Here is a 14,593-nt window from a genome sequence, read left to right as displayed (position 1 = left end):
AAGTCAAACATCTCTTCAGGACTCTGCAATTATATGCGCAAGTTCACCTTGCAGCATGTCTAGACTTAGCAGACAATTCAAGCTAGAAGTATTTACGATTCATTGATTGATCTGAGCAGTACACTACTAGATTCCTTGATCAGGTCTAGAATTAGTAAGGTCACACAATGACGCATGAAACCAAAACACTACAGAAATAATGCAATCTTGTAACAAAACTGGTGCTAATGGACATACGGTATCTAGATACTGATGATATAGCTAAATAATGTTATCTATTAATTCTTAATTCCACACACAAGATGCTAAATTAGCTCTGTGTGGCATTCTAGGTAGATCTAGGTAGATCGATCTGTTTATGCGATTTCTAGAATTGTGTAGTTAGTGAATTACACCAACCCTTCGTGTCCGCACAAGACGTCAAACTATAACTAAACCCAGTCGTCAGAAGGAAGGAATTCGAAAAGCTTCCAGTCGCGACCTGGTTAGATTAGCTACCTACATGTACACATAACAGCCACCGCCTACGCTTCCTCACTCGCGACGACACCCAGTAGTTCGTGTGCGTTTGTGTGCGTTTGTTGTCTAGAAACACAGCAGACCGTCTCAAGCAATCACAAAGAACGTCCCAAGCATTCTAAGCGCGAAAATTGCGACCAATGACTAATGACGTATCCCGGTAACCGTCAGTCATTAGCCAGTTTCCACGCCCCTCACACTCGACTGCGCACACTCCACGTATCGTATCCAAGAGTTCCGCTGTCGAGCGAATCTCTTCCCTGTTTCAGTCTCCGGCTTCTACGTCGACAGTCAGCGAGAGTGGCATCTGCATGACTGAGTCATGAGTGAAGAGACAACAAGCACGTTCCTATCAGCATTGAAGACATCTCCGGGTCGACGGACGGACTCCGACATTGCTATTATAGCTGACGGCCTACGACATTTCCCAGCGTTTGAAGGAACAAACCATCATTTGCGGTGAGCTACGACGCCACACCTTCATACGTGTCAGTTTTCATCCGGCTTTCTCCCATTTCTTCTCCCTTGGGATCTCTGTTTGCGGAGAGAATGCCATTCTTGTCGTTTTAGGTATTTGTGGTAACGTGTGGGTCTTCAATTTGTACACATTTTGGCCAAAATCGTGCGCGAATCCTGTTTTTACATGTTGTGTTTGGTGTTGTGATTAGTGATGAGCCCGCGGGCTGCGTCGAGAGGCGAGTTTACGTCGTACGGATACGCAGACTACGTTCGTACCTCGATGTCTGGTCGTACCGTTGTGTTGGTGTCGATAGGGTGCGCGGAGAAGCGCGAACGACGCGATAAGCCATGACTCGTGTCGCTACTGGCTACCCGCCAGGTGGTCTGCCGGGAGATGCGAACTGTGCGTAAATCGAGATATTTTTCTAGCTGTCATGTTTTGTAAATCTTTGTGGGGTAGCGTCGTGCGACTGTTGTTCTAGTTCTGGATGTAGTGGGATAGGCAGAAGAGGTCGAGCTGTAGGTGTTTGGTTGCCGGGTGCGCATGCATCGTGTGACGCACGTTAAGCAGCAGGCCATCGTTTTTCATCAACGCTTTGTCAGTTTGCCTTTACGGCGTGCTCTCAGCGCGTGTAGTCGGTCGTCGCACGATGAAACTTTAGCCCTGACACAACAACGCGTTTTCACTTCGTTGGTGGCGCCTAATTTCATACGAGATGGACGTGGACTAATGACAATCTAAGTTAGTTGTGCATAATGCGGCGTTTGCTGATTTCCGCAACACCTGCACCTAGTGATGAGATCAGCTAGAGTCAGATGCACTTGCAGAATATGATACCTACTGTTTGAATATATTGGTTTCGCGTGGTGTGTTCGTAGGTTGTTGTTCTAATTGTTTGTTACTTGTCAACACAGTGACTGCGGGTGATGAGTAATATTTATTTATTTCAGTGATGTGGCAGCTACTGCCCGCTATGAACGCCATGTTGCCGAGAGTGTTCTCTACTACCGCGGCGACCTGGCTACAAGCTGGTTTCTTCTTCTGTCAGGATCTGTACTTGCAGGAGCTGATCTGTTTGTTTCTGGCACGAGTTTTGGAAATGATGTTGATTTTGGACGCCCGAGAGACGAAACCGCTATAGTCTTAGAGCCAAGTCAGTTTATTGTTTGTTGCTGTGGTCTTGGAGAAGTCAAGAGTCCAGATATAGAGATTATTGATGAGGACTACTTGAGAAAGTTAATTGCACCACCACCACCTAAGACTCTGTCAGGTGAGACAGCAGCTTGTTAATTAGTGAGTTGTGTGCATGTACACGTGTAGAGTGAGGCACATAGATAGATCGGAATAGGTTATTCCTAGAGATAAGCAGAGTTCAGGCTAAAGAGTACAGGTTACTGGTGGACACTTCAGGTTTCTCTATTTCATCTGCTTCTGCTTCTTAGAACGTTGAGTCAAGAGTACTTGTGTAGCTGCAGATGTCTTGAGAATCCAGTTTTGGACATGGCCATGCAAAGCTAAACTAATTTGTTGGATTAGGCTTCATTTCTAGTATTCGTTAACTGAGTTTATCTGTTAACTGAGTTTATCCCTTTCTTTGTTGAATCAGATAATTAATGTAAGGTTTTCTATGGAGTATATCAGGACATTGTGTATTATCATTTGGTCACTCATAAGCTAGGAGGTTTCTAGACTACATATACTGGCATTTTCTGTATGGCCATGTAACAGAATGAGAGTAGTCCCCCCTGTTGTTCGTAGCAAGTTGATGTGGCTTCTAATTATACTGATGATGACTCATGTTTCATTAATGGTGACTGTGAAGGGTCACACAGGAACCAAGACATATGGGCATAACAATTTCTCTGCAGGAACCAGAATTGCTTCAGTTGTTGTGTCATAATGACATCACATGCTGATGAGATGTAGTGACATGTTGTGTTTGTTTTAGAAGATGTGTCTCTGTTTGTTGGTGACGATAGACATCCTGGTGCCATTGGTCATACACGTGAAAGCTCTATGAGTTCTGGATATAGTTCTCCTTCTGCACTGTCTCTTGATTCATCAGTCAGCAAAGTAAGCACCAACCATTCTAATGGCGCTATTCTTGCACCGAGGCAGAGCAACAGCTGCAATGAGTTTCAGCATGCTCGACCTGAGTCTCTGGGACTTTCCTCTCGTTCATCATCATCGGAGTCTCTGTCATCAGCGTCGTCATCTATTCTTACTGCTCCTCGTTCTCCGGGCCTTTTTCGGGCTGCCTCTGTCAACCCCAATCGCAAGCGTCATTTGTCTTCTCCGTTGTCACGTAGGAAGTCTGCTTTAGATTCTACGTTTCTACAATGGAAGCCTGTAACTGTGAATAATTTAGATCTGATCGGAGCAGAAATGCAGCATTTCATGGACAAGACATTCTCGGGATTAGGAGGACATGGGAACTTGTGCAGACACGAAAGTGTTTTAATGACACCGATTTCAAACAGTAAAACGAAATGTGAACAGAAAGGGAACAAGGTAAGAGACTGCCAGCAGGAACTAAGCCAAAACTTTGATTTGGATGACCTTCCCGAGAGCAGTGTAGATTCTGATGAAGACGATATCTTCATGAATGATCCGAATGATTGTGGAGAAACTGTGCCTGAAACGCATGACCCAGTTTTGGAGGCTCTTATGAAATCACCTGTTGATCGAGGTGAACGTGATATTGCACTCATTCACGACTTTGTCCAGAATCTACCTGCATTTGCTTCTGTCTCGCTCGGAGTGAGGAAAGCATTATGTTCCAAAGTGCAGATGAAACTGTTTGATCGTGAAATGCGAGTTGTAAGGGACGGTCGAGAGCTCAGCTCATGGTATGTTGTCTTCGATGGGCAACTAGAATTAATGCGGGAAGGGCAGCTCCCATCTACACTTTATGCAGGAGATACGTTTGGAATCACAGCTCATTTACCTACAGTTATTCATGAAGGAACGCTGGTGGCCAAGACACCATGTCAGGTGCTGGAAGTAGATGGTGAAGAATATCTGAAAATTCTCAAAAGCCAGCAGGAGAATGTACAAGTAGTCACGGAGGGTGATCAGCGTGTCTTGGTGTCGGAGAAACGCAAAGTTGGAGAAATTGACGGTTTTGCTGTTATACAGGGAACTGCTGACAAACTGTTGCAACAGCTGTTGGAGTTTAACTCCGTCGATCCTACTTATGTGGAAGACTTTCTACTGACATATCGTACATTTATTTCTGACCCCAAGAAGATCACGGAACAGTTGCTGAAGTGGCTCGATTCGGAAAGCAAAGACGAGAAATTGGCAGCGGTCAATGTCATGTCAGTGTGGGTTGGTAAGCACTTTGCAGACTTCGATGGCAACGAAGCGATGATGGGTCAACTGAATAGATTTCGAACACAGTTGAAAGACGCGGAAATGATGCCAGAACTGCACAACTTGGATAGAGCTTCATCCGGCTGCTCGAAGAAACGTGTGGTAACCTTGACAAGAGATGCAGTAGACATGGAGTGGGGCATGGACATGATCATAGGAAACGAACGACAGTCGGGTGCCGTGTTTGTGTCCGATGTAAAGGAGAAATCATTAGCTGCAACGGGTGGGATCTCTGTGGGAGACCAAGTAATCTCGCTTAATGATCATAATGTAGAGCAACTTCAACTGTCGCGAGTCAAAGCTCTCTGTAATGACGGCAAGAAGATGGTACTGATTTTGCATTACAACATTATTGGTTTAAAGTTTGCACTTAATCCACAAGACAGGGCTGAAATTGATGGTTCTAATGTTGTTGAGTCGATGGTTACGTCCCCACAAGCACAACCAACCAAGCATTCCTGTAATAACATTTCGATTTCGAAGAGTCGTGGTAGTGGACATCATAAGAGCTTTGCAAAGAGGTTGTATGGTGCTCTGTCTTGGAGGGTTGGCTCTGGCAAATCACGGCCAACATTGACACCTACTACGTTCACACCTGTGTCAGATGCAAAGGAAGAGACACCTTCAGCACACGATAACAGTCCATCAGATAGCGATTCGAGTAGTCCGAAGCTTGGTGGTTATCGGGCGAGTGGTGAGTTTGGTATGGTTCACAGCACGTCGATGCCTGTTGTGTATCAGGACACTAAGAGAGAGCTGTCTCCTTTACCGCAGATAAGCTCGAATGTCGATCATGTTATTAAAATCTATCGAGCCGATGGAGGTCATAGATATATTCCTGTGTCTAATCACACAACGGCCAGTCAGGTCGTTGCATTAGCTGTTGCCGAATTTGAGCTCTCGGAAGGCTCGTCCACGTTCTCTCTCTGTCAGATCACGACGAATCAGGAAAGGCTTGTAACTCAGAAGAAACTTCCTGATTTTCTAGATAAATTGTCTGAAAGACTGGGAGTGTATAGTCGCTATTATTTGAAGCCACACGACGAGACAGGAACACTTGTCCACGAAGATGTTGCTGAAGAAATTCTGAAAGAGGGTTGTCTCAATATTCAAAGGCTAGATATCAAGGAATTGGTGCGAGAGCTGACGATGAGAGACTTTGAAACTTTCCAGACAATTGATGCAGCTGAGTTTATCGTTGACCTGTGGGGCTGCCAGTCTAATGTACAAGCGGATCATCTAAAGGAGTTTGCTGATTTAGTGAACCAGGAAATGTTCTGGGTCGTTACCGAGATTTGCCGCACACGTAGCAGCCACAATCGAGTGAAAGTACTGAAAGCTTTTATCAAGGCAGCTCGTTATTGTCAAGATGCTAGGAATTACAACACAATGTTTGCGATACTTAGTGGGCTCGGACATCGAGCAATTGAAAGACTAAAAGGCACTTGGGACAAAGTTCCTTCAAAGTACATAAGAGCGTATCACGAAATGCAACGTCTTATGGATCCAACACGCAACATGTCACGATACCGAGCTGTTGTTTATGGTGCTGCTGCTTGTCCGCCACTTCTTCCCTTCTTTCCGGTAATAAAAAAGGATCTTATGTTCATGTACCTGGGAAATGACAGTGTCGTTGACTCTCTCATCAACTTCGAAAAGTTGCGGATGCTTTCTGGAGAGATACGGAACATCAAGAAAATGGCTGCGATTCCATATGATCCACAAAATGTCTTCTTGGAGTTTCTCAATGTCTCAAATCAGCAGCTGTTTATAAAATCTAGCACTGGGACGATGAAGCGGCGAAGTGGTGCTAGTGGACATACTTCTCTTCTTAAACGCATCTATGAGCAACGTGTGATGGAACGAAGAGTGAGTGAGTATTTGGACAATTTGCCAGTTCTCGACGACGAGAATGTATTGGACAATTTGTCTGAGGCATGTGAACCATCGATGCCTTCGGCGCCAGTCCGGTTGCATCGCTCTTCCCTTGCTGTTCCTGCGGGCGGCTCTACTGTGCACCCCAGAACGATGTCCTTGAGTTCTGTTGTTGTTTCTCCACGAATCAAAGACAAGAACATCTCTCCCAAAGAGCACCATCGTCGAAACAGCTTGAAGGATATTCAAGAGGGTGTCGTGGATGGGCACAAGAAGATGTCGACGAGTTCAGCTATGAAGAGACTGTCTGGTTCGATTTCGCCTTTTCATATCAGAAGAAAGAAAGGTGTGCACATGAATGGACATTCATCTTCTCCAGTGACAGCAACTAGATTAGAAGTTACAGAGAAAGAGGTTACCTAGGGTAGATGAGTAGTAGTAGTGGTTTACTTTTTTCTGATGTGATAGATGAATAAATAACGAGTTGAGGACTTTACATAAATATGAATATGCCTTGCTATTGCAAGGTCTTTTGTTGTAAGTATGTATAAAGACTGGCCTAATTAATTAATAGAAGGAAGTTATCTGCAAATGCAAAGTTCGTTGTTGACTATTTGAGTATGGTGTTGACCCTGGAACTAAGCAATTACAGTCTGTGGGGTTCCCACACAATATAAATCAAACCCATGACGTATACAGTAATCCATACAAGATGCAGACTGTGATTAACGTTTGTGTAGTCTCTTTCTATTGGTTGTGTAACAGTAAGCCGAGAAATGTCACTTGAGGCATTGAAGACCATCAAAGTGTCATATGGGCTAAAGTAGTAAGGATTGCACAGACCCACTGGCTCTCTGGTACAATACTTGCCAAATTCCGTACAGTACAGTACAGTACCGTTAGCTAACGGTGTGAGTGACTTTCTGTCTTGATCAATGCTCACATGCGCCTTTAATGGCATTTGGAAGCACCACGGTTTGTCCATGACTGCTTGTTTGGTAAACCGTGATTGTATGGCAGCTGACTGTTATATCTAAAGGCAATTCTACTATTCATGATCACCTCCTAGTGAACGTGACCACTAGCAGACAGCTCTTCCCTAGGGCATGCGCATACACACATATACATACATATACTGCACACACACACACACACACACACACACACACACACACACACACACACACACACACACACACACACACACACACACACACACACACACACACACACACACACACACACACACACACACACACCACACCACACCACACCACACAACGATGATGCCTTATCAAACTCTCAGACACTGCCACTAACGGTCCGTGGCTGCTCTATAAAGACTCAGACCCCTCTCTCTCATTGAAATTTTATTCAAATTAGTCAACTCTCATTTATGTATATTAGAATACGTACAATTAATTACTTTCTGTAACTAAAGTCTGCCTAGAGAATATAGAGCCAGCGCTAGCCCGTGGGAAAATTTCCAGAGCTCGCAAGTAGTCGTACGCTACAGTACAGCCAGTACAGCATTCGAGATCACCACGGGACAGATCTCTAAACACAACTTATCGATCCTATTTACTCCACTTTAGCTTGTGCTTTCTGCAGGCGGCACAACAAGATCAACAAAGGATTTGGTTAGACTTGCGTAACCAGTAACCAGACCCTTTTCCGCCGCGTCATACTTCCGGTCTAGAATTTTGAGGCTTTCAGACTCAGAGTATACTCTGACAAGACCCCGATAACACCCCGTTAGGAGATCCAGCTACGCCCCTGCGGCTTAGCTTCGCCTAGATTCTCGTGACAAAAGGCCTAGCTAGGACAAGAACCATGCTTGTAGTGTTATCATTTCTGTCGTCTCTTCGCTGTCCGAAGAGTTTTCCTCACTTATCATACCCGAGCTAGAAAAGCTAGGGTGCCGTAGGCCGGTCACGTGACGTAGGCCTCGCCGACTCGCTCCGCCTCCTGCTTTAACACCTGACATCATAAGACTTAGCCTCGAAGTTCCAGACCGTCTCCCAAAGAAATGGGAGACGGTCTGGATCAACTTCTGATCAAACCGAGTTCGGAAGTGATCCGAGTCAGCCAATCAGCAAGCTGTCGCCACTAAAGTGGCGGCCAATGAACGTCGAGAGTTCTGTAATGACATGCACGGCTTCTGGTAAAGGCGTTCCACAATAACAGCTCGTAATTGATTTCATGAACGTGCGCGTCTTTCATGATATAAAACTGCACTGGACCGTGCCTTTGAAACAACGCCAAGGCTCTGAAATTGATTCAATGTATCCCGAACAGCCGACCGTTGCAGACTTGCCGCCATCGCAGAAGATTACCGCACACCTTGTTTGAACACACCTCTAAAATGTAGTAATTGATCGCCTATTGTCACATCGGGTGGCATAGCGCTAGTATCTAAAGAGGTGTTTTTGACTGTTACAACCCTTCCATTTCTCTTAAGTAACTTAACTTACGCCTACTTCCGAACTCGGTTTGATCAGAAGTTGATCCAGACCGTCTCCCATTTCTTTTGGGAGACGGTCTGGAACTTCGAGGCTACATAGGACTCGTGCCCAGTCCTCCTCCGCGCTAGGTTGCTTACACCACGTGCGCTAGCTGTCACGTTGTATAGGTCCATGTGGTTTCACACGTGTGGTTGGCCTAAGCACGGTCCGTTTTCGTCTGCATAGCAACTGGTATGTTGGACACTCCCACGGCAACGGTTTTTGCTTGTACAGGTCGGTCACGTGACGTACGATCGACCAACTCGACGACCTGCTCGGCAACCATGTAACGCCTCACCAAAGAAATGTCCCGTGTGCTTAATTAATATGGTAGACATTAATCATGCTGCATAGGTAAGGCACGCGGAGGGTTTGCACTGTAGTGCTTCTTCACTTCTAGACTTACTCTAGTGTTAGTTCTACGATACCATCTGATATTGTAAAGTATATATCTACTGACGAAATAGTGGGTGGTGCGCAGTTGCTCTTTGAGTACAGGACACCCTCGATTATCCGGACAAATTCTGTGTCCCCGACTTTTTACGTTTCTGGCTAGTGCGTTCCTGAACAATCTAGCTAGCTAGTTACCAGGTACGCCCTCTCACAAATGAGCGGTAAATAACAGAGAACGTAATAATCTAGTTAAGCAGCTGTTGATATAGTGACATGAATGTAGAGTGTGGAATCGAAACAGTGCGGTACAGTAGAAGAAAATTAGTCGATATTTAGCTAAACTTTAGATTATTCGGACTTCTAACCTGTCTCCAGAGAAGTCCGGATAATCGAGGGTGCTGTACTACAAAATGTAGTATTACAATCACGTTCCGTAGCTACCTAGCAGTCTCCATATTATTTAGCTATCCACCCTTCCCACGTGCGTAGCCCTTTGCTTCCGGACGACGGGAAAGAAATTAAAAAGCCGTCCGGAAGTAAAAAAGGAGGGATAGCTATTCCACGAACGGCTCTTTTTAAACGGACTTTACTGTGACGTCTGCTGCACGTGCTGGAATTGTTTGCACCGCCCACACAAACATTCGATCTGTGCAAACCAGTTGCAGGAGCTTAGGTTCCTGTGCAAACGTATTGCCAAAAACAAGCGTTATGTAGAAACTCTTAGTATGTACACTAGAGCAACGTACGTGCAGCAGCAAAGATAAACTGCAAACGTGCGAAGATCCTAGATAATATAATAGAACAAGAACTGACAGAAGTGTCGAACGTGACTTGCGTCACGCCCGCCTGTGGCAAACACGCCGCTGGTGTGTACAAGCCACATGCATGCACAATAGATGTGCCGAAACACTACTTCAATTGTTGAGCAACAAACACACTAGTGTGCCACAAAACGTCGAACAGGTACAGTATTGTACGCTCACGCACACACACTTCCAACCCAACTTCCGCGCGGGAACAATGCGGTCTCTTGTCTAAGAACTACGTGCGTCATTCACCTCGGCCGCTACTTTACATAGAATCGAGTGTATAAAGTGTGGCATTGCAGCTTAAATTGGCAGTCGACCGTACGGCACTGTCTAATTAGTCTATACTAGAGTGGGAGCGATCTGCTGAGTCATGGCCGTGATTTCGGGATTAGTCGTCGCTCTACTCGTTGCAATGACTCTCTACATCGAATCTGTACACGCTCAGCTTAGAGCTGTAAAAGAAACTATCGGACATGTGTCTCCAGTTCGTATTACCTGTTGTCAACCCTTCTCGACCCGTCGATACTTCGGCTTGGGTATTAATCAATACTTTGTTTGCATGCCGATGCGTGTGGCATTTCAACTTTCTCTCCGACTATTTTTGCAGACATTTACAATCGGCCAGTTTACAGGTCGGTGAAGATATGCCGAGGATCGTGCACTTCTCGATCCGACTATGTCATCACAGACGGAGGCATCGACGACTTCGCCGGTGCCGAACCCACACGACCCAGCGAGCTGTTTCTCAACAGTCGATTGCTCGACGGGAAATCTCTCAGTCTCTATTTTGACAAACTCTCTTCGTGGGATCTCTGGACTGCTCACACCATTGAGGTACCGCGCCGTGTGCTCGACTACTGCGCAGACATCTTGCGCATTCAGTTTAGATTCTGCGTCAAAGCATCGCGATCGTGGCTCGCTACGAATGATAATGTATTCATCTGGAATCCTCAACCGGAGAGTGATAGTCTACTTTGGAGTTCGTACATACGAGACCTGCCTACACCGGGAACCGGCTTTGGTCCCCACCAGTACCGTTGCCACACGAGCACTTATCAACCCGGAGATCCCATCTTTCAATACATAATCACATACGGTGATCTCAACGTGGCCATTCAGGACGACACATTCTTTGACTACACACAACTCACTCTTATATACGACAAAACACCGAAGTCGTGTCGTGCGACCAAAGTTAAGGAGACGACGGAGACTCTGTCGCTTAGTAAAGGAGTCATAGACGTGACACTGGTCAACCATCTCGAGTGCGATTGTCAGGACCACAGTCGGTGCAATCGATTCCCTCTAAAACATACATTCTTCGAGAACTCGTATTTTGAACAACAGATCGACGTCGGGAAGTGTGCAGGAAATTGCAGAAATTATCACATTTTTGCTGAAGAGACCGATGCTCAGCACAACTTGGCACGTGAACTCGATGCACGGAGAGATCTCAGTTCAGAAGCAGTCGAAGAACGGTTCAAAGCGGCAGGCATTCCGTATATCCCAAGTAAGGATTGCTTGAGTATTGCCTGCACGTCTAGAGGTTGAGTGCACGCGTCTAGTAAAAAAGTTGTCTGCTTTTCAAGATATCGGTACTGCCTGCCAGCCATTACATACACACGTCGAGTTTGTCAAGGGACCAAACGGTGATCTGCATCACGACTACTGTATTGTGTACCCAACTAACTGACATTTTGATGTCATTACCAGGCGGTCAATGTGTCGAAGTCATCGACAAATGCCGTTGCCTTCAACGTTGCTATCGAAAAGTACACCTAGAAGAGTACGTGGAATTGATAAGCACGGGTTCGGGCTACCGCGAACGCCGTAGAGTAAGAAAAATAGTGAGATTGCGTGCAGATGATTGTCGGTCTAATAGGTCTGTTGTGTACAAAGGTATACAATGTGGGAAAGTGTGCTGGCAAATGCTCATCGAGGCAGGAGTGTGTGGCTCTTTCATACCATAACTATCCTACTATTCTTCTGCGTGATGGCACCAAGAAGCAAGTACAAGCGATCGGAAGGTGTGGTTGCAAGTAGAAGGTCGTGAAGTGATGCTCTCTAGACCGTCCAACGATTGTGTACTTTTAGTTTGATGTATCATTGTCTTGTTGTGCACTTTTCGTTTGCAAGTGTTTCCTGATGAATTTAGATGTCTTTGAAAAACCAATTGCAATGGATATACCGTTTACGTAGAGGGCTTAATTTTGACGTCACGTGCAACTGAGTTCTTCTTTACTGTTATGAAACGCATTATGTTAGTCATGCAATACTCAAATACAAAATAGAGGCTGTGAACAAAATAACCAATAGGGGTTGTGAACAAAATAACAAATAGGGGTTGTAAACAAAATAACGAAATAGGGGGTCTGGGCTGTAAACAAAATAACAAAATAGGGGCTCGGGCTGTGAATAAAATAACAAAATAGGGGCTGTGAACAAAATAGGGGCTGTGAACAAAGTAGAGGCTGTGAACAACATGGGGCTGTGAACAAAGTAGGGCCAAGCTGTGAACAAAATAGGGACTGTATGTGTCTTGTGAACAAAAGGGGCTGTAAACAAAATAGTACCCGTGAACAAACTAGTACCCGTAAACAAAATAGGGGCTGTACAACACGGTTCAGTAGTATCTATACTATAGGCCGGTTCTGGACCATCTATAGTGACGACTCAATAGTAAGTTACTCACTATTCTAATAATCATGATCAGTAGTATTCTAGACTAGCCTCGTACCAGACCCTCTCGCACCGTCGTGGCCAGCTAGTTTTCGTATAACTCGACGCCGGAGAGGGTCTGGGATCATCCCGCCTACTTTCTTCACCTAGTGTCAACCCACGTCATCTAAGTGTCACCCCACGTCACCAACGTCAACACTTTCATGCTCTTAGTTAATTATGAACCCATCCTTCCATGAAAGTTATGCTAGCTGTGATATCCGATTGCATACATTCACTGTTTATATTTCGTTCCCGTAGCTGCATGGGAAGAGATTCATTTTACTGCATGGAAAGAGATTCATTCACAGAGCGAGTTCGATCCTGAGTTCGATTCATGTTATATAATCTGAAGTTGTGAGGTCCCATGTGATTCGATCAGCAGTCTAGGTAGCTTGGACTAGGGATGTGAGTAACTCAACTATGAGCGAAGTCAACCGTGGTTTGCAAGACGAGGTGTAATTGACAACAACTAGAACTCAACACGAGCGCGCTACTATCAACTAACTGTACACGCATGCTCTCACTGATTGTTCTACACAAGTAATACTGTATCGACTGTATATACTACACTTCTCCCTCAGAAGAACTCTCGTCTTCGAGACTGGAGTGTCCCGTCTCATAGTCTTCTAGCCATGGTGGCCTCCGCACGAGCCGTCTACGCGCTGCCGGGGGTTCATCTTCTGGCTTAGGGTCTCGACCATCATGAGGTAGCGCCGGAGTGTCGAACTGTTCTATCTCGAACCCGCGCAGCAAACAGGGTGTAGTGTTTGGTTGACCGACTGGAGTATCGTCAATGGTCTCCGACCGGGCAGTCGTCTCTGGGTCTTGCTTGTCTGCTGCCGTGTCTCCTGCCGGAGCCTCCGGGTGGTCGTCTTCATTCCGCCGGTAACATGCTCGAAGTCTGTTCCGATGTACGAGCTTTCGCCGACCTGACACCACAATTCCCGTCCTGGCCAAATCCGTTCCGGTGGATCAAACGTTTCTGTCAAAACGGGTCCGTGGGAACAATTTTGGCTTGCCAAAAGCGGTCTGCCCTGGCCAAAACTGGTCCTGTACTACTAGGACCAAAAATATCTGCAAAAATGGCCAGGACCAGATTTAGCTGTCAAAATTGGTCGGCAAGAGTATTTATGACTCGTTACATGCGCGTAGCGGTAAGTTTTTGTATGGATGACAAACTACATTTGTCTGTGGACAGGATGCAAGTAATATATATTCTATTGCTCTGTGGCCTTATACAACACTTAAATAAACTACAGGTAACTCACACATCATTACACTTTGAACATAACCGAGATAGCTTTTTGTTGCTCAAAATTATGTCCGGAACATCTTTACATCTCTCATGGAACCATTCACCACAGGACTCACATGCCACCATTGGAGATCTTCCTTCCGGTTTTCTGCACTTGCAATACACGTGTACAGTTTGACTCCACGCAACAAGGCTGTGAGCACTGCTATGGCATGCAGTCCACAGTCACTCCCATTGGATTGTCTTTGTACATCCATGAATCGCAGGTTAAACGCTTCATTTGATGTGAAGACTATTCCTGCAATACACTCTTTTGTTGATGTAGGTAACACACTATATAGGCTGTCATAAACGTTGACATCATCACTTGGGCTACCAGTCCTTGCTATTGCCACCCGATGTCCGCCGCTGGTGTTTAAAATTTGGACAAAGTCTCCAGTTTGAATTTCGAATGTCTGAATTTGAGACAGCTAGGTGCACTGTAGTCGTCGAACATGTGGAAACTGTTTTTTCAGCAGTTCTTGAGCTGCATCAATGTGTTTGTCTGTTAGCCATTTATCATTTACTATAACCTTTGCTTTATTTCTCCGTTCGGTAAACTTCTGCAGTAAACGGTTGCAAATGGTTGTGTCATAAAGTGACAGCTTTCATTTGAAAGACAGTTGACTTTGGTGAGAGTTCT

General features: G+C 45.4%; 2 protein-coding genes across 3 annotated transcripts; both read left to right on the top strand.

Moving 5' to 3' along the window:
- Positions 1-703: 703 nt before the first annotated feature.
- Positions 704-6,842, top strand: LOC134195307 (rap guanine nucleotide exchange factor 6-like). Of its 2 annotated transcripts, none has more exons than XM_062664318.1 (3): positions 704-978; positions 1,930-2,249; positions 2,931-6,842. In XM_062664318.1, the coding sequence occupies exons 1-3, from the start codon at positions 842-844 to the stop codon at positions 6,650-6,652; spliced, it is 4,179 nt and encodes a 1,392-aa protein (XP_062520302.1). In that variant the 5' UTR covers positions 704-841; the 3' UTR covers positions 6,653-6,842. The 2 variants fall into 2 exon arrangements, with proteins under 2 accessions (XP_062520302.1, XP_062520301.1); XM_062664317.1 differs by having other exon boundaries at positions 2,928-6,842.
- Positions 6,843-10,238: 3,396 nt separating this feature from the next.
- Positions 10,239-12,108, top strand: LOC134195904 (uncharacterized). Its single transcript, XM_062664999.1, has 5 exons — positions 10,239-10,471; positions 10,543-11,445; positions 11,525-11,584; positions 11,649-11,770; positions 11,835-12,108. Exons 1-5 carry the CDS (start codon positions 10,306-10,308, stop codon positions 11,976-11,978), a joined length of 1,395 nt encoding a protein of 464 aa, XP_062520983.1. The 5' UTR covers positions 10,239-10,305; the 3' UTR covers positions 11,979-12,108.
- The last annotated feature ends 2,485 nt before the right edge of the window (positions 12,109-14,593 follow it).

The sequence above is a fragment of the Corticium candelabrum genome, chromosome 20 (genome assembly GCF_963422355.1).
Source record: "Corticium candelabrum chromosome 20, ooCorCand1.1, whole genome shotgun sequence".
Classification (NCBI taxonomy): domain Eukaryota; kingdom Metazoa; phylum Porifera; class Homoscleromorpha; order Homosclerophorida; family Plakinidae; genus Corticium; species Corticium candelabrum.
This window is presented reverse-complemented; position numbering and strand designations above follow the sequence as displayed.

What these genes read in the sequence shown, in the direction of transcription:
- LOC134195307 (XM_062664317.1), top strand. Translation starts at nt 842, where the DNA reads ATGAGTGAAGAGACAACAAGCACGTTCCTATCAGCATTGAAGACATCT. An exon ending in GGAACAAACCATCATTTGCG is followed by an intron (nt 979 to 1,929) that starts GTGAGCTACGAC and finishes TATTTATTTCAG; the next exon opens with TGATGTGGCAGCTACTGCCC. An exon ending in ACCACCTAAGACTCTGTCAG is followed by an intron (nt 2,250 to 2,927) that starts GTGAGACAGCAG and finishes TGTTTGTTTTAG; the next exon opens with AAGATGTGTCTCTGTTTGTT.
- LOC134195904 (XM_062664999.1), top strand. Translation starts at nt 10,306, where the DNA reads ATGGCCGTGATTTCGGGATTAGTCGTCGCTCTACTCGTTGCAATGACT. An exon ending in AGGCATTCCGTATATCCCAA is followed by an intron (nt 11,446 to 11,524) that starts GTAAGGATTGCT and finishes CTGCTTTTCAAG; the next exon opens with ATATCGGTACTGCCTGCCAG. An exon ending in GTTTGTCAAGGGACCAAACG is followed by an intron (nt 11,585 to 11,648) that starts GTGATCTGCATC and finishes TGTCATTACCAG; the next exon opens with GCGGTCAATGTGTCGAAGTC.